Source organism: Pocillopora damicornis, chromosome 2, assembly GCF_964200805.1.
Source record: "Pocillopora damicornis chromosome 2, jaPocDami1.2, whole genome shotgun sequence".
Lineage (NCBI taxonomy): Eukaryota > Metazoa > Cnidaria > Anthozoa > Scleractinia > Pocilloporidae > Pocillopora > Pocillopora damicornis.
In genome coordinates this window covers 11,637,088-11,662,172 of record NC_142671.1, presented here as the reverse complement: position 1 = coordinate 11,662,172, position 25,085 = coordinate 11,637,088, and the positions used below count along the sequence as shown (strand labels likewise).

Below are 25,085 nucleotides of genomic sequence, written 5' to 3'. Positions count from 1 at the left end.
AACGACTCCAAGGAAACAAACCAATTCTGACGCCTATAGAACTGTGATGCTTAAATTTTACAGAAGAATGGATCAGGGATCATTCTCTGTCTCTAAGCAATCTTGTAAGAGCGAAACCCTCGTTGGCTGGAAGCTGAAAGTATCAGTTTCCATATCACAGACATTGCACCCACAAACTAGCATTCCCATCTTTGATGCTTTAAAGTTACATAAAAAAAAGTCGCGTGTTCAATTCCCTCCGACCAGCACAAAAGGAAACTCGTGTCCAAAATGTTAGATATCATTACCAACTCTCGGCGATGTTTTGCCGATGTGCATCACTTAATATGCTTAAACTGAGAGTGAACGTTTTTTATTCACAGACGAAATATTTTTTCCCAAGAAATTTCCTTATGTTTCCCTGTCTCTTACTAGTGTCCTTGTTGAAAAACTACAAAGCCGGGCACTTCTGAATCAAAATCTATGAATTTCTCAACAGAAAAGGTTAATTCATGCTTGAATAAACCGCGAAACAGTTTTGTTTATAAATCGTAGGCTGTCTGAGGTCAAATCAATTAAAGTGATCAGTACTCGTGGAGAACACTTTGAAGTCGATGTTAACCTTTTACACCCTAACATCAGTATTTGTAATCTCTATACTGTTTTCTGTACATTTACTAATGTGCTGACAAGGAGAATTTGTCTAACAATCAAGAGTTTCTTCAGTTGGTGATCATTTCCTTTATTTTCATGACATTAATGCGTGATTCAGTGATGAGATTGTAAGGAGAAATTAGATGCTAGTCACTCTTGGGGCTTAAAAGGGTTAAAGTACAGCTAGGAAAAAAGGTGCTGTCATGATTCAAGAGAACACTACAGCCAACAGTTTAAACACGAAGGCGCGCTATAAAAGGAGAGGTGCCTTAGGTACCTCTGGATCATTTGTCAATCAACCGTCTTAGTCCCAGCCCTCCCCTCCCTTCCACTCCCCTGATGAAACTTGAGGAACCGATAGGTGGACAAAACAGGAGGGGTGTAACAACAGAGGACCAGGGAACAGTAGGACGGGTAAGGGCTGAGAGACAAGCTGCAGGGAAGAAACAACGCTCTCGGCCTTGCAAGAAATTTTGCGGAAGGACGTCAAGAATACCTACCAAAACTCTTAACCTTGCACAAACAAGAGGGTCTCAATGGGGTCATAGCTTTAATGGCTAACACTTAAACTTTCGGCTACTTTGCGGTTACGGTTAACCCAAAATAACACATTGCAGAAAAGAAAAAATTTTACGGTTCACTTTTCTTTACGGCTAACGGTTAACACCACTGAGACACTCAAACAAACTTATATGCTTTAAGCGATTGTAGTGAGACGTAACAAACCAACGCAAGTAATTAAACTCGGAACGTAAAAGTGTACGAAGTTTATTGATACAGCGTGGTGGTCTGATTAACAACCGGACTTTTAGATTAAAAACTACCAGTGAAGTTTCCGTGATTGCCTTCATATAAATGTTTACGCATTAGTTCAAATTCTAACAAAACCTGGTTCATAATATAATCCCCGTCAAGAATAAAAATTGACATCACAGACTATAGGTCTGGTTGACAACCTGATAAGTTTCGTTGTTCTTAACTCTTAGTCTTTAAGACCTAACTACGTGTTCTTGTGCAAGTTTCTGAGATTACATAGTAAGAAAGATACAATTGGCCTATGCTAGCATTTCGGTACTGCGATAAAAACTAATTATTGTCCTAAAATTACACGATTTCGTTACACTACAACACAATCACACTCTAATGTACGATTCCATTAAAATATTTCATTTTTCAGTTAAAATTATCCCGCGAGAGATCATCTCACCAAGTTAATACTTAAAAAAAAAAATCATTTCAAGCTATAATTCTATTTAAACATTTATTCCGACGATCGTATCACTGCATAGATTTGGAAATTCACCTAAAAAAATTTACTAGAAATTGTCGTCTTTGCACGATTGGCTCCTTCAAAAAGTTACCCTTTAAGGATGTTTTCTGTTAAAGAGGATAAGATCCAAAAGCAAAAGGTCTAAAAGCTAGGAAATCAGTGAAAAGCAGTTGACAGACAAATATGATTGACAGACAACCCCGATGCATTTGGTGGGTGTTGTGTAGTATCTCACTAAGCGTGCTTAGCCAAAAATTGCTCATCTTTCTAGAAAAATATCTTATGCGCGACACTTGTACGGTGTCAGATTCGTCCAATTTGGCACAAGTAGATAGACTTTTTTGACTTTACATCGTCTTTAAATGAGATACTGAACTTTTTGTCCTCCAATCTGCGAGACAAAATAAAAGAAAACACATCATAAGTAGATTTTAAAATAAAATGCCGTACAAAAATGAATTATAACAAGGGATAACTAACCCTAACCCTCGCTGAAAATAAGCTTTTAATCAAAAAGAAACGATAATCAGCGATAATCAAAGACAATAACATTTTTAACAAACAAGAGTTTCTTCATGATGAATGCCACTTTCACCAACCGAACTTCTTCTATTGAAGGAATCATTTGCGAGCATTTTACGCTTCACTTGGTTTTCCCGGCAACTTGAACCGCATTTAAAGGAAAAGATTATCCATTTTCCTCAATTTTAAGTCTTCGCCTTAAAATTATCTCACAGAACTTATCAGGGGGAATCTCTTCGAAGAGGGTTTTCTTTGAATCCTGTAAATTCCCCTTACAGCATCCCTAACAAATCAACTTCAGTAACATAATTTAACCCTTTCAAATGTTTTTTTTAAGTTAAGTCCTCCTGTCTATAAGGTGCCATGTCGATTTTTGGACAGACAGACTTGTCTAAAGAAAATTGCCTGAGAACGGTTATATAAGATAAGACTTGTGTCGATGAACACAAAACAGTAGCGTTGAGTTGAGGTGGCGCTCCACGACACTCGTTAAACCCTCGAGATGTGTATCTGACAAAAAGAAATTTGAGGAGAGATCACTAACTTTTTTTCTAACGGAGTACCTTGCGAGGCCTGGTAGAGACACTGACAGCGGCAGTTTCGCCTTCGTGACCCTCTTGGAACACATCCACCACACACACATTGCTACTTGGGCTGAAGTTTCGGTCACGGATCAAGAACTCTACACACGGAGCATGACGATAAGCCTCCCAGGAATCATGGAATTCTATGTACTGTTGCACAAAAACAAATTCAACTGTTAACCCTTTAACCCCTAAGAGTGACTTGCATCTAATTTCTCCCAACAATATCACCTCAGAATAATACCTTAAGGTCATGAGAATATAGCAAATGATCAGCAACTAAATAAAGTTCTTGACTGTTAAACAAATTCTCCCTGCCAGCACATTAGGAAATGTAAGGAGAACAGTATGGAGAATATGCATACTGATGTTAGGATGTAAAGGGTTAAAGGAGAAAACATATGGACTTGAATCCAATTTGGAGTGGCTGAGATCCACGCCAGGTGTAGATCGAACACGATAATTTAATTTAATCTTATCAACTGAGTTTGAGCCTGATCTTTCGAGCGTTAGCCCTTCGCCAATCACTCTGATGACGGGCTTACGTTCGAAACGTCAGCCTTTAAACTCTCTACGGTAGCCAATTTACGTGAACAACTCAGTTGATAACACGAAATTACCCTGTTATACTCTCCCAACGACGCAGCACCACAGTTTTTTTTTAAGGAACTTACCCCTTTATTCATAGGGCAGATCTATCCACTTGTAATGCGCTAGCAACCTGCCAGTGGCCTTAACACAGGTGTAATTTTACTCCTGGCGTAAATGCAATTCTCTACAAGCTTTTTCAAATTTGTTCAAACTTGTTGACTTCGAAGAACGACGAAAGAATGAGCAACTGCAAGAGCCTAGAACGTGAAACCACTTATCTTCTCAGAATAGCTGATCTAAAATGTTCCCGATTGTCCAATATATATCTAAGTTCTTACCTTCTTGCAGCTTGATCGAGCCACCCAGTTGTTGTTGAGGTCTCTCAGCTGTACTCTGACATCACTAGCGTCTCCGTGCACTAGAACAGGTTTGAACGGAGAAAATGGAAATCGGCCAAGCTCTGCCTCAGAGTTACATACATCCTAAAAAAATCAATACAACAATTTACTTGACTACTTTGTATCTTACCCCATTGAAGAAAAATCAGGTTTCGCATTGCAAATGTGGCTACTACTAAGAAGAAAATGAGGCTCAACTTGAGTATCGTTGTTTGTCTCTCGATATGGTCACTTCTGAGGAGGCGGCGTAGTCTCTACTACCTAGAACCTGTCTTTACGCAACCTGCTCTCGCGACTGATTGAGCATTTTCCTCATTTCAAAATTTCTCTCTCAATTGCAATTTTAGATAGCCTCATTTTCTGAACCACAAATTACAGTGCCTCCCTTTAAAAACGGGAAAAAAAACTTCTCAAACCTTAAACGCTGCTTCCGTGTCATCTAGCAATACCACATTCAAAGCCCAGTCATCATTCACCCTTGGGGGAGGGGCGAACACTGCCGCCAGCATGCGCTTGGTAGCCTTGCCTCGCGTGTGAGGACGAGATCTGCCCACCAGGCTAAATGCTGAGAAATGATCCACAAGGACTGAAACCGAGTTGGAATCTACTTGGCACTGGTCTCCTCGGGAATCCCGACCTTGAAGAGAAACGTTCTTCCATTCAGATGGCTGACCTGCGGGACAGCGGTAACAAAACACTATATGAATCTATATCCAATGAACACTGCGGATCACTAATGTCCTCCTACAGAAAACGTGTCTTTTTTGATGTCTTAAAAAGGCCACAAAAGGCACAGTGACTCAAATTCCAACAACGTGTAGCCACAAGGAGTATTGATCGATTCTCTCGGTTGAACTGGATACTACACTTTTGTAAACTATTGCAAACAATCAAGCCCTAATTAGGCAACTTTAACAACCTCAAATCAACCGCGAAACGCGCTCTAGGACGATTACCTTCACATCCACACACTCATACAAATACACGTACCTGTAGGCGTGTCACTGGACTTGAGGGCAAATGACCATCCATCAGGGGTCATGGAGGCACAGTGCGGCAGACGGAGCTCCACAGGTTTGAGGAACTGAGTGCCATGAGGGCCACACATCACTAATGGACTCAGAAGAGTTTCTCCTAAAACCATACAAACACAACACGTCACATACTCACCTACTATGTGTCGTTACACAATAATACAGCCAACCACCAGACAAAAACTACTTAAGATAGTTACGATTGTCGTGTGTGCAATAAACGCTGAATTTAAGTAGGTCAGTAGCGATGTTGAGGTTTTTCTAACCGGGAAAATGCTGTCATTTTCTGGTCAAGTATTTCAGGTTGTAAGTAATTCTGTACGGAGCAAAAGAAACACTATGAAACGTAGCCTTTAAAAACTTTGATGTCCTTACCTCGATCAGAATCTAATGGAGGCATAAAGTTGTTGTCTTTACAGACTTTGAAGTAGATTTCCTGTTCCACACCCGGTGGGATAGCACCTTCTGGTATGACAATGCTAACCCCGGACTCCGGGGAAGATAGGACACCCCCCTGAGAAGTGAACTTGCCCCTAGCAGTAGCAACGACTTGTGTGTCTTCATCCAGGGATTCAAAATCACTGAAAGAAACAATACGAAGAAAAAATTTCTTGATTAATTGGACTGATTTCAATTTCTTCTGAGCATCTCTCAGTAAGATCGCGACCACGACATTCAGGATCCTCGGGACAAAACGAATAGACTTTGCTCCAGCAACAAAGCTAAACGAGTCCGTGCGCCAAATTGGCCGCCAAGCGACAAGAATGTCCCTTTGAAGATCGAGTGACTGGATGAAAGTAATCTTTAGTTTTTACATCACGCGAAAGTCACACGCGGAAAAATAATTCAAGAAAAGCTTGTTCAACATATGCACTAAAAGACAAAATATATCTTCACTTTTATAGAAAACCGTGTCTTGTTTGTTGTAAGAATAACGGCCAGGCTACCACTAAGACGACGCATGGATAAATCAAAGCTCTGAACGAAAATAAAGAAAAACTATTTGTAAATCTGATACATAAAGCTACTTATAGATGCGACCGATGCAAGGAGTTATGTTAACATAAAGTTAATATTTTTTCACAGTCTGATAAGCAACAAACGTGAGAATTGACGTAACATGAGGGAAACTTAATTAAAATTTGCGTTGCCTTGATCTAACTCTACGCTCTACGAAGCGACTTGATTTTTCACGACTCATCTCCAAATCAACACTTTGTTGAAGCTTGGAAAGTGGCCTTGTCAAAGGTGCAATCGTGAACCTATTTCCCCTAATTCTGTTCTCGAAAAACACTTCCCTTAGCTTAAGATTTCTAGCCTCGGACATTTACTCCTCACCTTGTCACAACGTTCTGTCCTTCGTGATCCATGTTGTCAAGGTCTGACGTGACCTTGTGCCTGTACTCTGTTCTGTACGTCGTCGGTCTCGGGTCTGGCTCGCGCTCTGGTCGGGAAAAACGAGGAGATCCCGAGAGGCGAAAATTGTACGTCACAGGGTCTCCTATGCGAGGCCCATCCGAAGGTCTGCTTGTGGGTGGGTCACGAGAAAAAGGCCGATCACCCGAAGAAGGCCTGTCATTGTTCCCGGCATTGAAAGGTTTAGGAGCGTAAGCTGAATACGCCGATCGGGGGCGTTCGGGTCTCCCCGCGTCAAACTTGGGCGCCGTTCGGGTCGGAATCGTCACTTCGGCTCTGTAACGAGGTTCTCGAGATAGACTTCCCGTTCTGTTCTCAGAATTCATAGGGAACTCAGTCTGCGGTGCACTTTCCACTCGATAATCGGAGACGTTCGCGCGGATTTCAGACTCCGCAGGTTTATCGCGGTCAAAACGCGTAACGGTGGGGTAAGAACGCGTTGGATAATAGCTAGAATGTGCCGTCTCCTTTTTATCTGGATTTGAATAATCCACCACAAGGTTACGAGGTTTTCTGTCGTACGACTCCGAGAATGGACGAGGTTTGCGTTCCTCGACAGAGCGCCGTCGCTGAGGTATTAAGGCTGACTCTAAATCTTCCAAACGCTTTTCAAGATCTGCCTCCGCTTCTTTCTTTTTCTCCTGTACTTCGATCGGTGGTTCTCGGATGCGATCGATTTGCTCTCGACGCTGACTCGACTCGTTATCAATTGCCCAGAGCTTAGACACCGGGACTCCTACGCGTGCGTCGTACTCTTTGAGAAGGTCGGAATCACCTTCGACTTTACGAAGACTTTCACGCTTCATTCGCAATTCTTCGGCGTCCGCTTCGGACCGATCGAAGCCATCGGGCATTCGGGTCTTCTTGAGTGACTGTCTTAGCTCAACTGGGTTCTCACGAGAAGGAAGTAACCTTGAAAGAATAATAACACAACAGTTACTCATTTTTACTTGTCACTGTTCAACATTGTGCGACAAACAGACAAGTCAGTTCAATCAGTGAAGCAACGTGAAAATTTTGATGACCGTTTAAAAATTACTTCAAAGCTCTTCGAGCTCAGGAATGTGAAGAGCCTCTTTGAAATATCCACTGCTACTTACTTCACGACGTTTCCAGAAGGCCTCTTATAACCTGGTCTTTGTCTCTCCAAAGTGTCTTCGTTAAAACCATGCGTGCCATTACGGAAGTCATCCTCCACATAGCGTTGCCTTGGATGGAAGTCTTCTTGATAATCAGGATCCTCATACCGAAGGTGCGGATCAGAGTATGCAGGACGGACCCGAGGTGGCTCGGAATTGACCTACGACAGACAAAGAAAATTGATGTAAGGAAATTGAGGAGGGGAGGAGGGGAGGAGGGGAGGAGTAGATAATTGGACAACAGTTTATGTCGAGGGAACAAAATACACTTTTTTCCCCTTTTTTTTACCTCCATGGAGGGTTCAGCATGCATAATATCTTCATCGACAGGCTGGGTCGAGACTGACGAGCGGACAGTTGGTGAGTCTAACGTAGAGTCATAATCGTAGGACTGTGAGAAGCGGCTGGGCATGCGGAATTCGATCTCTTCCTGTTCATCGAACTGAAAGAAACGAAAAACAAACAAACAAAACAAATAAATTATACTTAAATGCGTGACCACAACAACAAACGAAAAAATAAAGTAGCTCAGTTGAATTTGCTATTTCTCTTGGGCAGACGGTTAAAAACTGACAAACTTTTGGTTAAAATAGGGCAATTTAGTATTATCAACTAAGTTGATAACAAAAATTGGCCGCCGTAAAGAGTTCAAAAGCTAGCGTTTCGAGCGTCAGCCCTTCGCCAACCGCTCTGAAGATTTATGTTATCAACTCAGTTGATAATCCTTAATTATCCTGTTATACTCTCCCACTGACGCAGCACCAGTTTCTTTCAAAAATTACTCCCTTTGTTCATTTTGGTTAAAATAATTAACAATGGAAACTTTATTTGATAAGCAGGGCTTCAAGCCTCATTTTTCAAAATGTCGCCTTTTGACGACTTTAAATTGTAAAATGGTCTTCATTTAAATATTTTGGTCGCTCCCCCTCCCCCTCCCCCTCCCCCTCCCCCTCCCCCACCCTAAAAAAGGAGAAAAAGAAAAAGAAAAACAACACTCATATCAATGAGCACTACATGAAGTAGTTAGTCAGCTAAACGATGCGATCACAACACTTCCGATTTTTTCTTTGTCTGTTGGTCGCCAATTGGTGACTTTTGTCGAAATTTTAGGCGCCAGATATATTTTCACTTGCCATGGCGACCAAAATGGTCGCAGCTTAGAGAGCTGATAATAGATGGCAATGCGGTGAGAATCGAACGACGAATTACCTTGTCTTCTGACATCCAAACTGGATCTTCTTGCTGTTTTGTGATTTCCTCTTTGACTCGTGAATACCAGTTGTCCATGGAACCCGCTGGAATAACAGCTGAATACACAATAACATGTCCTGTAAGGCCCTACTACGTACGTTTATCCCACCTTGTTAGACATGTGCAACTAGATAGCGCGACACCAACAGAACAAAACACTTAGTGGGAATAAAGTTCCAATTTTCCCCTCCATTTCCTCTTTAAAATTTAGTTGTAATTACAAGTCTACGAAAAGAAAATGACCGTTGTCATATTCCTTTTGTCATCGAACAATGACTCGACACTCTACACGCATAGCAAACAAACAACAACAGATGAAACAGAAAAGGACATCTTCAAACCTGTAAACATGTTGCTATAAAACTGCTCCAGTTTCAGTGAGTTATCGTGTAGTTTCTTAATCATTTTTGCAGACTGATCTCCCACGCCATGTTGGCTTCTCATTTCCCTGAAAAGGAAAACCCGTGTAACACAGGAAGTTATTATACGCCAAGAACCTAACAATCTGTTAAGGAATTCCAGTTAGGTACCAATCACTCCCGAGAAGAGAGGTTTTTATAAATACTAAAACCTTTCTTTCAAGATAAAACTTTAAAACACCGTCGTTGCATCAATTTAGTGAACTAAAAACTCGGTTTGAATAATCACCGAACTGAAAAATCACACTAGAGCCGAGGAAGGAAAGAACAAATTCTCTGCAAGACTTACTTGACCATTTGTTTGTTGGGTGGCCTCAGAAAGATCACAATGGGATACAACTGAGCGAAGTTTAGCCTTTCCACTTCTTCAGGAGTAATGTCCAAAAGACAATGCTTGCCCTGTGAAAATAAATTAAAATCAATGCAGTTTGATTAAGAAATAATTCATACTTCATCTGAAACAAACAACACACCTCACTAATTCTCACTGCACTTCTCCCCACAAAATGTTGAGAGAATTTGGCTCTCCACTTAAAGCTAACTCCGAAATGATCAAATCACGTCTTTTTTTCACAGTATTCCTACATAATTCTTCATTTTTTGGTGACGTTTGGTTCGAATCTAATTAGTGACTTACGCTGTCAATTACAGCCTTGATAGTAACGTAACTCAATGAACGTCGGGATGAACGCATGGGGCTTCTGCCTGCTGGCTGTAGACCACGGAAGGCAGCTGAAATTACAGACAGAAAAAAATCCTCATTAACCTGTTTGTAGCCTCCTAAGAACAATACATTTCTATGTAAATATTGCCAAATATTGAGCGCTAAACAAATGTAGATAGCACCATAGCTTCACAATAAACTTTGCAAAGGAAAGATAAATCCATGTTGAACAAAGTCGACTTGACTTGCATTAGGGCAGTAACAATACCGACATTTTCAACTCAGCGTTTAAAGTATTCCGCAATCTCATTGGTTTTGCTTCACCTTCCTCTGTGATTGGTCGCGAGAACCCGCTCCACTTTCTCAACCAATCAGTTGCAGAACTAAAACTGTGAGTGGAACACCTCCCGCTTTTCCCCGTTTAGACCGTGTTTTTATGTTTTTTCTTTGAGTTATCATTAGGATAATTTTCCTTCTATCGGAGCCAATGCGCTTCAATGGCTCCACTGTTCTTACTTGGAATGGCAAATACATCTGGCATGTCTTGAAGAAGCTTGTCTCTTGTAATGTCGGCAATCGGCCCAAGTAACACCACTGGCCTGACAAAACCAGCTATAAAGAAAATAATTTAAGTTAAAAAGCTTGCCAAAGCAAAGGGAAGACAAATTTTTAACACAAGTAAAACTACAAGTGTCAATTAAGTAAATATGGCAGCGTTTTGCAGAAGGGAATGCACTTGATATTTCACGAAGTTTAACTTACGTTTTCTGAGAGCAACACGTTCATATGCTGGCAGTTTGTTTTCCAGTGCAGTGGTCGCTGAAAAATAACAACTCAGTGTTACTGATTTTCCCTCATATGAATAGCACATCTTGCGCAAAAAAAGAAGGCAAAATAAGCTCATAGGACCCTGCTCATCATTTTGCTCATGTATCACTTACTGAATGATTCCTCATCCAGATGATCAGAAGACACAAACTTGTATTTCTTTAGTGTGCCACCTCTAGAGTTGCTCCTCTTCAAGCTGCCATAATTATCACCCTTCCTTGGAGTCATTTGTTCGACTTTTTGTTGAACTTGAGCCAGCTGCTCAGCTCTGTAAGAAACAACAAGGCAATGTCAACTCATAAAATGCTAGTTTTAAACAGGGCGTAACAAAATGGGATTTGCGTCAATTTCTCTCTAAAAGGAAAATCATATGGCTATACAAAGGAAAACGTCCCAAGAAAAACCACTGAAAGCAAATTTTCGCAATTTATACCCTTATATCAGTATGCATATTCTCCATACTGTTCTCTATACATTTCCTGATGTGTTGACAGTTAGAACTTGTTGAACTATCAAGAACTCCTTCACTTGGTCATCATTTCCCATATTCTCATGTCCCTAATGTATGATTCAGGGACGATATTGTGAGGAGAAACTAGATGCTGGTCAATCTCAGGAGTCCAGGGGTTAAAGGTTATTTTTGAAGATTTTGTTATTATAGCCAGTCAATGTCATTCATCCTTCTGAATTTCTTAAAACTCATTTTCAGAGTACCTGGCAGTGAATTAATACACAAAGGTGAATTTCTGTACTGACGAATGCCGTTTGAGTAAAGCAAGAAGTAATTTGTCTTGTTGCTTAAGTGACACTGTGAAATGAAATGATCAGGTCTTGATTAAAACCCTCATGACAAGATGAACATCATCTTTCTGTTATCTAAACTTTTCTCATGGTAACATTTAATTACCTGGATTTATTGGGAAGAATACCAATTTCAGTTTCCAGACCAGTCTTTGTTACAACCTGTGCACGCCATGCTCCAATCACTCCATCATGCATGGTGTCCCATATGTGGAACACATCCTCCCTTTGGAAAGAGAACTCCTGTTCCTTCATCTGCTCATAATCAAAGTGAACTCTGTCAAAAGATAAAGAAACGAGTTAACTTGTAAACTTGGCAGAACTTTCTATTATTGCAACTTTGAATCTCCTTTTTCTTAACAACATCCCAGTAAATAATAATGATAAAGTTTTTATAGAAGGTAAAGCACACAACAGTATAAAAATTGATAAAACAGAGGCTCTCTTGTTATCTTTTAAATGGAAAAAAAGGAAAAAACACAAATGCTAAGTGCAATATCTTACACAAAATACTATATAAACATGCATGCATGCCTTAGTTTTATTCCTAGTTAATTGTACTACAAGGTTTTCTATTCAAAACCAACACATCATAGCACGTTTATAAAATTAAGACAAACTAAGCTCAACAAGAAAATTCAGCAACAGTTTCTTTTTCAACTGTTCATGTACTGAACATCATTCAAGGACAAAGTCTCACATATACAATGCACAGTATCTCCCATCACAAGTTTGTAAGGTCATGATGAATCCACTTCACCCAACAAACTTACTTGATGTAAAATGAATCTCCAGATTCTTTGCTGATCTTGTCAAAAGCTAAAAACACAGAGTCAACTGTCAATTTCATAGGATACAACAAGAAACGGACTCTCTTTAAATTAGTAGTTAAATTGAAAAAGATTCTCTGAAGATACCAGAGGAGCTTCTCTTACTTTGTCTTCTATACTTGCACAAAAGGTTCACTTCATCTCCAAGAGACAACAAAATCAAAACAGCCTCTTCTCTTGTAATGTCCTTGAAATCTATGTCATTGGCCTGAAATAAAAGATGGCATTCCTTGGTGTTTAGAAAATTTCTCACCCCTCTTCCAGTTAAAACTGTTGGTTCTAAAAGGTATAACTTACCAAATTGAGCTAAAAGACCCTCAAAATCTCAAAGTCAAGAGTGAAATATCATGTTCACTGGTTTAAAAGTGTACTCACCATTAATACTTGATCACCCTTCCTTAATCCTTCATTGTAAGCTGGGCTTCCTTCCTTCACAGCAGCAACAAAAATACCAGTTTTATTTCCACCTGATACTTGGATACCAAGACTGCCACTCTTACGGAATGCCACAAGTCGCGCATCCCTGTTGAACAAAGTTGAGTCGCTTTATGTCATAGCAAAAATATTAAAATTGCACACAGCAGCACAAGGCACATTTTAATTATCATAATCTTCTCATAACAAAATTACTCTGAATTCATTTTGGAGATTCCTGTACTAGTTCACTTTCCAAGAGTAACTGTGTAGACTGTCTTAAAGAATTCTGACAGCATATGTACCAGTATTTGGATTGTTAAGTAGAAGTTTCTATTCAAAACTTAGGCAATCTGCTTGTGTATTTATCATTTTTCCTTACTAGCAGGGACACTCAAATAACAGAAGCATACCCTCTATATCTCCTGCGGTCTACAGAGTCCTGTGCTCCATCCTTACGATCACTGCGAGGCGAACTTGAGGTAGACTCAACATAATTGACACTTGATCTTGACGCATTCACAGATTCATTCCTTCCCCAAGAACTTAAACCATCTGGTGTGTATGATACTGGGGGAGGTGAAGACAAAATACTAGTTACAAGCGATCAATAAACAGTTTCTATGTTTCAATACATAGTAGTGCAACAATTTTGGAAAACATTAATATAGTTAAGGGTTCACAACCACTTTTGAATGAGACATGCATTGCTGAAAACAAGACAGCATTGGTTTCAAGTTTTTGGTTCAATATGCTTCAAGGAAAACCAGTGAAGTTTAGTGACTGCTGGCACTTGAAGATAAAAGTTAAAGCAATCTGAAGTTAACAAATGTATCTTAGGCTTAATGAAACTCTGATTCATGAATCACCACATATTGCACTTTTGCTGTTTCTTATGCCTTTCAGGAAGGTTATGGAATTTTAATCTACATGCAAAAAAGCTCCCCAATGGTACTGTTTCTCATAGCAGTAAATCCTGCCTGACCAAGATGTCTTTGCATGAAAAATAAGACATATCATAATCTGTATAATTATTTTTTCTATGACCTGTAAAGTTCATGAAATCAATTCAAAAATCTTAAACTTCAGCTTGAGCTTTTAGAGAGGGTTTGTCTTGAAACTTCAATTAATACCTTCCGCAGGTTTTGGAAAATGTGGTTCTGATTCCTGTTGTGAACTCTCTACAGCCCTGAAGACCTCCTCTTTGTCATAACCTATCCCCGAGACTCGTTCACCAGTATCTGGCCTCTTCCAGCTTGATCCTAGAAATCAATAGATGTACATCAAAAAGAAACATGAACAAAACAAGGGTGCCAAACTGTTTTGTTACAAGAGCACTAAGATAGAAAAACATTTATTTTCATTTATTTTAGCCCTCTTGTTGTTTACTTAAGTCACCAAATGGACCACAGTACACCTATTGAATCCCATGCATCTTAAAGATCAACATCATCTAAGTTACTAAACTTGCACTTTAAAAATTTGAACAGCAATAGCAAATTTATGTCAAGTAATTAGGATGTAAGCTACACAAAGTCATGGCTAATATTTTTGGCTGCTAATTATCATACCCCCATTAATCAATGAAATTAACCTTTTTATTGGAGATCTACAATACTTACCTGAAAACAGCAGGTTGTCTTTATCCAAAGGAGGTGGGGGTCGCTCTGGGAGATCATCCTCACTATAGTGCCTATTGTTGGAGTAATAGTAAAATAACAGTCATAAGGTAGACATCCTGTATTGAAACACTTCCAAAATACTATTTGAGGGTTGGTGCCATATGAGTGTAAACAGGAGGGCAACAACCTCTGTAATGACAATGAAGTCATCACAGTAATCAATACAAAGCCCAGCTCCAGGTACCAGCCAACAGAACACTGACATAGATAAGCTGGTTGTGAGCAAAATGCAATAGAAATTAAAACAGACTCAGTCAATTTTCTGCAACAAAGTCCAGAGTATTGTCCACAACTTCATGATTAAGGTAGAAGTGTCTAAACACACCAAGCAGTTTGCAAAATATACCTTGAACATAGCCTCACGTGTTCTCTCTTACCTTGGAGGCAATTCTGGCTCTTCATTATAGCCATTTGGCAGGTCATGATCTCTGTCTCGAGTTTTGTGTCTAAATGCTGCTGGCAAAGAGTGTGTGCTGTAACTTGGTGGTAACTGGTCATCCTTCAGTACAACCAGGTCCAGTTTGTTGGAACGACGGACCATATCAATGGCCTCCCGCAAACTCATCTCTTCAGATTTACGGTCATTTATCTGGAATGCAAAGGCAAAATTACAACAGGAAAGGAAAAATTCTATCTCAGTCTATGCTTGTGTTTCCTGTTTTTGAAGAAGTTTTTGTGATTCTATACTGGGCCTCACCATCTCGATTAAATATTTCTATATGTAATTATTTGGCACCTATTGCTTTCCTTTACCTACTGTACTTTTATACAGTAATTAAGATTTCATATGGTTATTACTAGATATTAATTATTGTTGTGTTTTTTATTAGTAGGATTTTGTACAGAGGTAAAAAGCATGATTAAACATTAAATAATGTTTCATTGCGCACCTTCAGGATGATGTCTCCAGACTTCAGTTCACCTTGCCTAGCAACCATACCATTCTTGTCAATTTCTTTGATGAACATGGATCCTCCAAGTGAAAATCCATAACCTAAGAATACAAGAATTGGCCAAATTTAGTACAAAACACAAGCATCTGCACTTATCAAAATGAGCACAAATTATCATTTTATGAACTTGATGCCTCGTAACGTGATTACTTAATACTAATCACATCAACTATTTCAATTCTCTCTGCCATTTTCTTGGATACGATACCCTTCTTTATATGTAGAGCAAGTGTTCATATTGCTTTGGAATGATCACACAGTGAACCCTTTCTTAAAAATTGCAGGCCAAATTGCTATCCTTTAATACTCCTGTAAATTAGCCTTTCTTGCCTTTACAACATGTACAAGGACAAAAGAGTTTCACATAAGAGGGAGGCCAAGAAGGCTTGTTTGCATATAAAAGAATAAAATTCATACCTGCAATTATCAAAGAGGTCTATTGGCTATATAGAAACTAACATGGTTTACACAAAATTTCTTTTAAAAAAAATTGAAAAAAAAACCAATCAAAGTATCTCTGCTAGATTAGAGTTTGAGGGGATACAAAATACATTTTTTTTTTTTTTTTTAGTAACACTTAACTCTTCAACTCCCATGAGTGACCAAGACAGAATTTCTCCTTACAATATCAATACAATATCACCAGATAAGTGATAAGAATAAAGAGAAATATCAATTTGGGGTAAGTTGATCCAATACTTAATTCCCTTAACTAACATTATAAGAAATGAATGGTAAACAGTGAGGAGAATTACAAATTTGATCTGGGAGTTAAAGGGTTAATTTTGATGTAGTGTAAAGGGTGTGTCATTGCACCTCATCTAATTCCATTGCAGATTTAGGATTATTAGTTTGACATGTTATAAATCAACAAGGTACCTTTATTTTGCTGTTCCCTAACGAGTGTGACAGTTTGTGGAACCTTACTTCCTTCTCTGGGAGTAGTCATCACAGGAGCAAGCTTTTGTCGTTTAATGGCCTAGAAATGAGAAAGCACTGTCATTCCAAATGTAAAGTAGAACTGCATTAACAAAGCTATTGAAGATCTACAAGAGTAAAGACTTTTCATTGTAGAGGGCAACAAATGAAGAGTAAGAAGCAGGAGTCCTGGAAAGAATACTGTCTGAAGTGAAAATAAACAAAAAAGATGGCAAAAGTGACTTTCAAAACAAAATATTGGGAAAAAAAAAAAGAAAAAAAAAAAGAAAAAGAAAAGGACAAACAATGCTGATCTATTTTGTAAACTTTTTGAAAGCTTGGAAATGTTGCATCAGACTAAAATGACCATTAAAACTGACTATCAAGGGAAGACTTACTAGTCGCGCTGAGTTGCCACTGTCCTTCAAGGCTTGCACAGCCGTTGAATGCAAAACATTCTCAACATTTATATCATTAACTTGTGTTATGATGTCATTAACCCTGAAATAAAGAGGGAATAGTCGATGAAAAAATTCCACTAAACTGTGTTGATGTGCTACAAAAGTAAGGGGACAAAAATTCATGATAATATCCAAACTCTTTGAAGCCTACTTTTTTCCCTATATCACAGAGCTCCAGAGAGGCCAGGTAATGGGTAATAGTTCAGAGATCAAAGGCTTAATAATCAATTCACTTAAAATGTCTGTCGAGACCACTGAGCTTTAGCATTAAGATTTTATTTTTACAGGGTTTAGCTCTGCACTGAATATGTCCACTTTTTCCAACAAGAGAATTCCTTGGGAATTTTGTGTATGTGAATTTGAGAAAATTCTGTTCTAGGCTGACTGACACTGCACCAGTGTCTCATTGGCATCTGTCTTCCATGATGATTTTGAATACAAAAGAAGATTATTCCTCTTTTAGACTACAGATCTACAAATTTCTTAGTTTTGCACTAGCTACCATAATTTATCAGCAAAAAAGGTAAAATCTTACTTTAGCAGACCATCAGCAGGGCTATCAGGGACAATATCAGAAACAACAATGGATGTGTCTCCACTCTTGAAGTGGGGGTTGTCTTTTCCACCAGACACTGCAATTCCAAACCCCTGATTTGAATTTGCCTATGTAGCAAAACAAACAGGTATGGTAAAACAAACTTAAAAAATGCATGCATTCACCACAACAACATGTCAAAGAAGACATAAGTTATGAATTTACAATTAAAGACAAGATATCACACAAAAAATCTACTGAAAATTGTGCAGGTCAAATAAAACAACTCTTGGGTTCCAAATTTGCAGCAAAAAAAACTAACAAAAACAAAACAAGCAATAAAAAAGAGAAGCTAAATGAGGATTTATAGAAAAAGTCGAATGAGTTGACTGGTCAACAAGTTGACAATAAATAGAAACAAAGGAAAAAATCTTTAAGAAAACTATAACAACTTTTAAATAAAACTTGAGGTGAGCCAATTCAAGTCAGGGAAAAAAAAACAATAGCATTAGAACTGGCCCATCAAGCACAAGTCTCTCACAAAGTAAAAATTAGGAAGACAAGTTGAAAATAATTCTTGAGGTGAGCCAATTTAAGTTAAAATAAAAAAACCAACAAAAAACAATAGCATTAGAACTGGCCCATCAAGAACAAGTCTCTCACAAAGTATAAATTAGGAACAACAAAAGGAATTTGCACAAATACAAAAGAAAAGAGACAAAGACAAACCACACACTAGTTTTGCTCTTTTTAAATTTTCATTGCTGCATGTATTCAACATCACTATATCACCAGAAACTCACCTTTTCCAAAACTATTGTTTGCCTTTCCCATACATACTGCTCTGAAGGCTATGGAAAACAAGACCGTGTCAAATGGTGAAAACCTTGAGCAATAAAATGATAATTCTTGTCAAAAGCTCCGTGCAACTTTTCTTTATATCCCAAAAAGCCACACTTGACAATATAGGGCAAAACAGGACAACACTCTCTCCTTTAAAATATGACCTGCTTATTGTCAAACTTTGACATGAAAATCACACAACACAACCTGTAACTTCACTAAAATGTTTCTGTGTACATAAGTTCACTTAATGTTGACATAAAATGCCTGTACTAAGATTCTTACTTGACAACTACAAAATTACAGCCATTAGCTTGGATAAATAAAGATATGTTTACCCAAGAGCTCTATTTTGGCAGGTACATGCATACATGGCAGATTTCTGCATACTATTCATTGTTATTGACAAAGTTTGAATGTTTGGAAGGGCAGAGTTGAGCATTTGGATTTTTGAAATATTTTTTCTTCCTCCAACTTTTTTCAAGCTCCTTACTTAATGTCTCTAATGTACACAGACATATCTATGAGACAAGTGGTCTGAAAGCAGTCGCTTTGTTGGCAACTTGAAGAGTACATCTTTTTAATTCTTCTCAGAGCAATAATTACCCTTGCATTAAGTAAAATGTAAGCATGCAAGGTCTTTAAATTTCTCCACTTCCATTCTGCATGCTGACCAGTTTTGTACTTTGATACATGTTTTTTTTAATTCTTCAGCATAAAAAGAATCATGACCTTAAACACAGATTTTAGTTGCATTTGCTGATGGTTTAATGTTACTGTGAAAAGTTCTCCTAGAATTTAGAACTTTGGAACACTCAGAAACTGACATAGGGTCTCAAAGATTTTTATAAAAACATCTCTACCTTCCCAACAACATTTAGCGCTACGCATAAAAAGAAAATAACAATACGAACTGATCATGATCAATTTTCCAAATTAAATATATTGTCATCAAAAATAATAACCCAGTTGCTTGCCAACAAAATATTGCTTTAAGTGCTGAAACATTTGAAGTTAGATCCCTTGTTACTATATAAGAAACCTGTTTGTTCAAGCCTCAAATAAAATCCTAGTGAATTTTAGGATATACAAGTAGACAGCATAAACATCATGTGATTGAAAGATATTTCTTAAATTTCTCTCTAGTGTGAACTTCAACTGACCCCACTTCATTTCAATTACTTACTAAACAGCCTTTTAGCAGCCTTGTAACCACAACCAGTTACTCTCAAAAGGTGGAAGCTAAATCTGAAGGGTTCAACTCCCATATTAAGAAATGTGAATTTCAAAAACATGCAACAAACATATAAATCTTGGTTTTCATATGCAAGAGGTTTAAAAAAAAAAAAACCTTGGTGATTATTCATCTGAGATATGCAAACACCTTATTTTGCTTCCAACCAACCACTGAACACTATCTGCTCTATCCTAACATGATATACTATTTATACTAACAATTTCAATGCAAAGGACAGTGAAGATTGGGCTATTATAACAGATTTAGGGTGTTATTTCTGGTTTAAACTTCACACTCACGAAAGGTACTAAAGCAAGCAAAACTTGTTAAAAGCAATGACTTATGTTGAAAATTCTCCAAACTGGTTAGCCAAGTGTTCTATTGGTAAACATAACAATACAACTGAAGATAACGTCTTACCAGCTAATAAAAATTCTGAAATTATTTTGTGGCTTTCACTGTCTGTAAATCACCATAAGTGAGCTTGGCTTCTCCTGGCCACAATTGTCCAAGTGTGCATAAGAGATGGCATATAAAAATTATTTAAACTCTTCAAATTTAAGAAAACAATGAAAACTGTTTATTTTGCAATCTAAGGTGTTTGAAAATGCTGTATATTGTTTTCCTGATCAGTGCCAAAAGTAATACCATTAACAATTGATAACTCCAACAGGTTACAGTACAAAAACACTGTTCATTGCTTGAATTCCCCTGAATAATAGAATTTGTTGAAGTGTAATGCTAAAAAAAATCTTCCTGGATAAAATTATTGAAATGTTTTGAGCACTATAGAGTAGAACATGGTCAAAATGTGGTGCTTGTTTATTCAAGGGAAAAACAAAGTTAAATAATCATTATTCGCAGATTTTATTTTGCTAACTGCATCAGTAACTCGTCAACTTGATGGAAAAATTCCCATGAGAACGATAACAACTCTTTAAGATTTAAAATCAACCTTACCATGAAACAAAACATTCGGATTATATCTTAATTTCGCGACGAAACGTATAGGCATTCATCCAGTTGTTTGGTGACGCACATATTTATTTCTGCGACCACATTAATGCTCCATTTTCGGCGCAAGCTTCCTACGTGCTCGTGTAAACAAAAGAACAGCAGTAGAACCTTACCGAAACAGAACTCCACGACAAAGGAGACGCGAACTAATATAAGCATCATGCGTGATATTAAGAAGAACGCACACCAAATACATGTACTAAGAGATCCGATTGAATCGCTTGCATACGAAATATTTACTTTCACAACCATTCTTTCTTGATAAGGCAAATGATAAAACAATTTGTATCGACTCCTCGTCGCCTTTGAAACTGGATCTATCCGACCTCCATAATACAGGAGGTAGGAAAACCACTCAACCACGAAAATATATTCGACCTCGCAAGTTTAAACCCTTCAGAGTTGATTAAAAATAACTTCTGGTACGGAAAGACACTAACACTCACGTTAAGTTTCAGGCGAGGGTTTTCTCGTTGAAGTCTATGATTTAAATTCGAGATTCGCTCCCACAATTTTCAGTGAAAACGGAAAAACTCCAAAGAACCAAATAGCTTAAAAGGCGGGGTATATGTAAAATGGCTGAAAGAACGACAGCAATAAATTTTGGAAAACTCACACATAAGGCTTTTAAATTGGAAATCTAAGACGAACCTCCAATAACACTCGTGAGCAGTGTATGACATCACATAAATAGAAGCTTCCATCGTGAAATTTCTTGCAAATAAAGGATTTGGAGTATCCAAAAAATAACTATAGTTGAGCTAAAAATTTATAGGACCCCCCGGTACATCGGCGGGTCGAAGTCAACCTGGGCAGCTAAATTGTACCTAATAAACCTCATCAAGCCATGAAAAACTGACCTTTTGATACGATTTGCGACGCGAATTGAAACGTTCAGCGATACTATAAAAGCTAATACTACTAAGCTTCTCGAGGACATTCAACGCCTCAGAAAGATAATGATATCTTTATTTGCAGTGAAGTTCTTTCGCTATTGCCTGTATTAATTGTGAAGCACTAATTTTAGATATGATCTAGGATGGGTAACCTACACATCAGCTGTTAAGTCACCATACGTTAAACCACGCTCATAAACACGCATACTCCAAATTCCGTGTGTTGAAAATATTTCATTGTCAATTTTCCCACAACATCGACAAACACACACACATATCAAATTCGAAGATAACCGAGCGCGTCGGTAACACTAAGTTAATGGAAAGCACACCCCTTTCGTGTAACGAAAAGAAAAATTCAGCAGACTAAATTTGATATTAAATGTGAAGTAGAAAGAGCAATAAAAAAAAATAGAGCGGATAACAACAAACTTACGCTTGCATCGCCGACTGACTTTCGATAGTTCCGTTCACTTCCAGCGTCATTCTCCACGTAGTTTCGTCCTTCGTTGTACTTTTCTGTGATATATTGAGAAACTTCTCTTCCCCTGTCGTAAGAATAATCTCGCCCTCTTTGCAATTGCTCTTCTCCCCTCATCTCTTTTCGCGGCTGTTCTTCTTGACTGAAGTTTCTTTCGGGTGTGTAATACTCGCGTTTACCGTGATAAAATTCGTTATTATTATTTTCTCTCTGCTCAAAATCTCTAACTCTCTGGGGATTAGAATATCTTGGATAAGCGTCCCTTGGTTTGCCCTCTGAAAGAATACAGCAAATGCAAGCTGAAATTTGCGAAAATAACCGAGCAAGCACGAATTTCCTGAGCTTAAATAAACGTATGCAAGGACAGTCTAATTACAGTGTCATGACTCAAACCAATATAAACGCTGGAAAGGTTGTTTTGCATACATTAATAAATTCGTATCACAAAAAAACCTGCATAAAAACAAAACCAATTGTCGCTTATTGAGAGAAAATTCATGAGAATAATTTGGGATAGCGTTCGAAGGCACAAACTTTGCAAAGCTTGTGCTCTGGCAAACGTGTCGAGAGTTTTTAAATTTCCAGTGAGAGGACATCAATCGTTAAAAGCTTACCTAAAACCTCGATTTGTGGATTCTTGGCCCTTAACTTGGCTGCCAAGTGGGGATGCGAGTCTTCTAATGCCACACACAACTCTTGAAATCCAGTCGGACCCTTGTAATGGAGTAAGTCAAGCAAGCTTTCCGTACGTTCTTGAGGGGTCCGCCCAATGTTTATACCATCGATTTCTTTCTGAGTCAGCACACCACTCACATACAACAGCGGACAAACTTCGTTAGTTCGAACGTCTCTAAGAATAAGGTCTCGATTTTCAAGCAAAGCACTTTGGTATGGCTTTAACGCCGCAGCCATCTTAGCATTCGTAGTTTGCTTCGTTCGGCGTCGTTTCCTAGTGCCTCCCTGTCAATCAGGCCAGAATTAATTGTTGGCTTTGTTCCTTAACCAATCAGAGGCGAGAAAAGAGCAATGTACCCCGCTGATTCAATTCATGACAATGAAAAAATATGCGCAAATTTCGGGTCTCTGTTACGGGCTATTTTATCTAAATATTCTTGCGTTTGCATGAATGGTAATTACATTTTCGCTACATCATTCGCAGCGCGCAAGGTCTCTAGGAAACGGGCAATGATTTAATACAGCAAAATTACTTTGCCATTAGGTCACTGTCATTTGATACGTTTCGATACGAGAATTTTATAGATTCTTCGAAATGGAGCGGTTTCAAAAATATGCAGCTGCATTGCCTGTAAAATAACAAGCCAACTGTCGAAATTCCAACGGTCTTTCCGAGTTGTGAGCCAAATGGATTACCTGTAGGCACCTAGGCATAGACTTAAGGCAAATCCGGAACAACATTCAATTTTGCGATATTGACGAATTCTTTGAACAATTTATTATCAATAAATCGGCGTTAACAAGATCTTAGGTTCCGTTGTCAATTTCACTTCTTGTTAATTTCACACTTCAGAAACAAAAGATTCACTTTATGTCGAATCTAATTTTCATAAAAAATTTCGATTTGTATCAAAAATCAGAAATCATTTTCTGCAAAAGACAGTCGAGCTTAACTTAAACTTAATACTATGCTTCAATCCTGACCATGGACTTTACTCTATTTCGTTATTTGTGCTGGTTATTTACACAAACGGAAACAACGGGGATCCTGCAGGAGTAAGATTAAATTCAAACGGTAGAAAAAGTAAGCTTAAGTTTCTTAAATGTTCCCTGAAGGCACGATATTTATCATTTGCATTAATCAAGACATTGACCTAACCCCAACTTTGCATTGTACGTGATGTAGAATTTCAGCGGAATTTTGACGGACTCGATTAGAAATGTCTACAGATACCTCGATTTAATCATCGTAAAAGAATGTAATTTTTGTGACTTGTGGATTTGATAATCACATACTGGTTTCCTGCTCTGCGTAGCCGTATGTTTACAAATTCCGTTTGTCATTAGCGCTTCCTGAGACATAAGTTTTGTACCTTTAATAAAGTCCACTAAGAAATGTTGTACTCAATATCAAACAGCAAGAATGCGGCCCTTTTTTTTTTTTTAGATATCACTGGATAAATATCGTCCCTCTATTCGAATGAAAATGCAATTGTTCCACTACAAAACGGGTCTGATATTTCTCGCCCAACCGGAAATGAGTCATGATCGTGTTTACACTCTGGTCCAATGCGCAAGAAAGAACTGGAATGTGGAATCCAAGCTAAAATCGTTCTTAGGAATTTTGCCGACGGTCATCTTCTCTACTTTTTTCCCTCTTTTGCTGAAAACTCCCTTTTATTCCAAACCGAATACCAGGTACTTATATTAAACATGAAACAGTAAAAGATACTTTAAATACACAAAACAAAGCATTTTTTGTAACTTACAGTCTCATCAATGTCGTTTCGTTCAGAACCAGTGACCTCGACGGCCTCTGCTGTTTTTTCACGCGCGTAAATCAACAAAGGTAGAATACGAGAGGAACCTAGGTCCCCTAATTCTATGTTTTCGCACCTTTCCCTCATTCAATGTAGTTTGTTTTTAGTAGATGGAGCGAGGTCGAGCTTTCACCACAATATCCGCAATGCTCATGGACACGCTCATTGTAAAATGTTTCACACTTATTAATGTTCGTGCGCCAAACACTTGAATATTTTCCTTTTATGGTGTGGAAAGGTAAAGCTAAGTATTGGTCGCTTGCTGTCAATATTACACAGTTGTGTCTTGCTCCATTTTTTATGGGATTTAGTGATCACTGCTAATCAATCTGAGTCTTGACTTGAGGACTCTTCAGACTTCCAGGATTTACCAATAAGCTGTTATAACAAAACATTCATATTAACGAACCTTAAGTTTATATTTGCATTCACTTACTTTGCTCGAAAGAGTTTCAGAAGTGAACAATCCCGAGCGAATGAGAGATTGATTCGACTAGTGCCCAACCGCCAGCTTAGGTACAAAATCAATACAATTTGCCCCCTCTCAAATTCATGTCCATTATTGAGACAGCTGGTCGTGAAAAAAAAATAACAAAATTGAGTCACCCCATGACCAAAACAAAAATTCCTCCGTTACAACGTTCCTCTTCCTGCATGAGTAACCTCTAAAGGGGAACATTTTGATGATGTAAAAGAGAGCAGCAAAGCTGCCATGGGAATGGGAAGGAGAAAACGATCCGCTGATCTGGAAAACCACTGCTACGCAAGCCGCG

General features: G+C 38.3%; 1 protein-coding gene across 5 annotated transcripts; it reads right to left on the bottom strand.

Annotated features, from left to right (window-relative positions):
• Positions 1–1,385: 1,385 nt before the first annotated feature.
• Positions 1,386–25,002, bottom strand: LOC113668338 (tight junction protein ZO-1). 5 transcript variants are annotated; one of them, XM_027184225.2, is made up of 32 exons: positions 24,749–25,002; positions 22,432–22,777; positions 21,773–22,092; positions 18,147–18,194; positions 17,344–17,471; positions 16,746–16,848; positions 16,309–16,408; positions 15,367–15,470; positions 14,854–15,065; positions 14,417–14,487; positions 13,928–14,056; positions 13,208–13,364; positions 12,756–12,903; positions 12,486–12,588; positions 12,324–12,369; positions 11,657–11,827; positions 10,863–11,017; positions 10,684–10,740; positions 10,438–10,533; positions 9,895–9,989; positions 9,547–9,656; positions 9,180–9,286; positions 8,797–8,894; positions 7,877–8,029; positions 7,549–7,748; positions 6,371–7,360; positions 5,408–5,613; positions 4,989–5,132; positions 4,415–4,671; positions 3,939–4,082; positions 2,989–3,159; positions 1,386–2,294 (listed from the first exon to the last, which is right to left on the bottom strand). In XM_027184225.2, exons 2-32 carry the CDS (start codon positions 22,727–22,729, stop codon positions 2,262–2,264), a joined length of 5,154 nt encoding a protein of 1,717 aa, XP_027040026.2. In that variant the 5' UTR covers positions 22,730–22,777; positions 24,749–25,002; the 3' UTR covers positions 1,386–2,261. The 5 variants fall into 5 exon arrangements, with proteins under 5 accessions (XP_027040026.2, XP_089051656.1, XP_027040027.2 ...); XM_089195530.1 differs by having other exon boundaries at positions 24,262–24,972; XM_027184226.2 differs by lacking the exon at positions 24,749–25,002 and adding an exon at positions 24,262–24,488 and having other exon boundaries at positions 2,970–3,159.
• Between the last annotated feature and the right edge of the window lie 83 nt (positions 25,003–25,085).

What these genes read in the sequence shown, in the direction of transcription:
- LOC113668338 (XM_089195530.1), bottom strand. Translation starts at nt 24,399, where the DNA reads ATGAGGGAAAGGTGCGAAAACATAGAATTAGGGGACCTAGGTTCCTCT. An exon ending in AGTCAGTCGGCGATGCAAGC is followed by an intron (nt 18,195 to 21,772) that starts GTAAGTTTGTTG and finishes TGTTTTCCATAG; the next exon opens with CCTTCAGAGCAGTATGTATG. An exon ending in ATGCTGAACCCTCCATGGAG is followed by an intron (nt 7,749 to 7,876) that starts GTAAAAAAAAGG and finishes TGTCTGTCGTAG; the next exon opens with GTCAATTCCGAGCCACCTCG.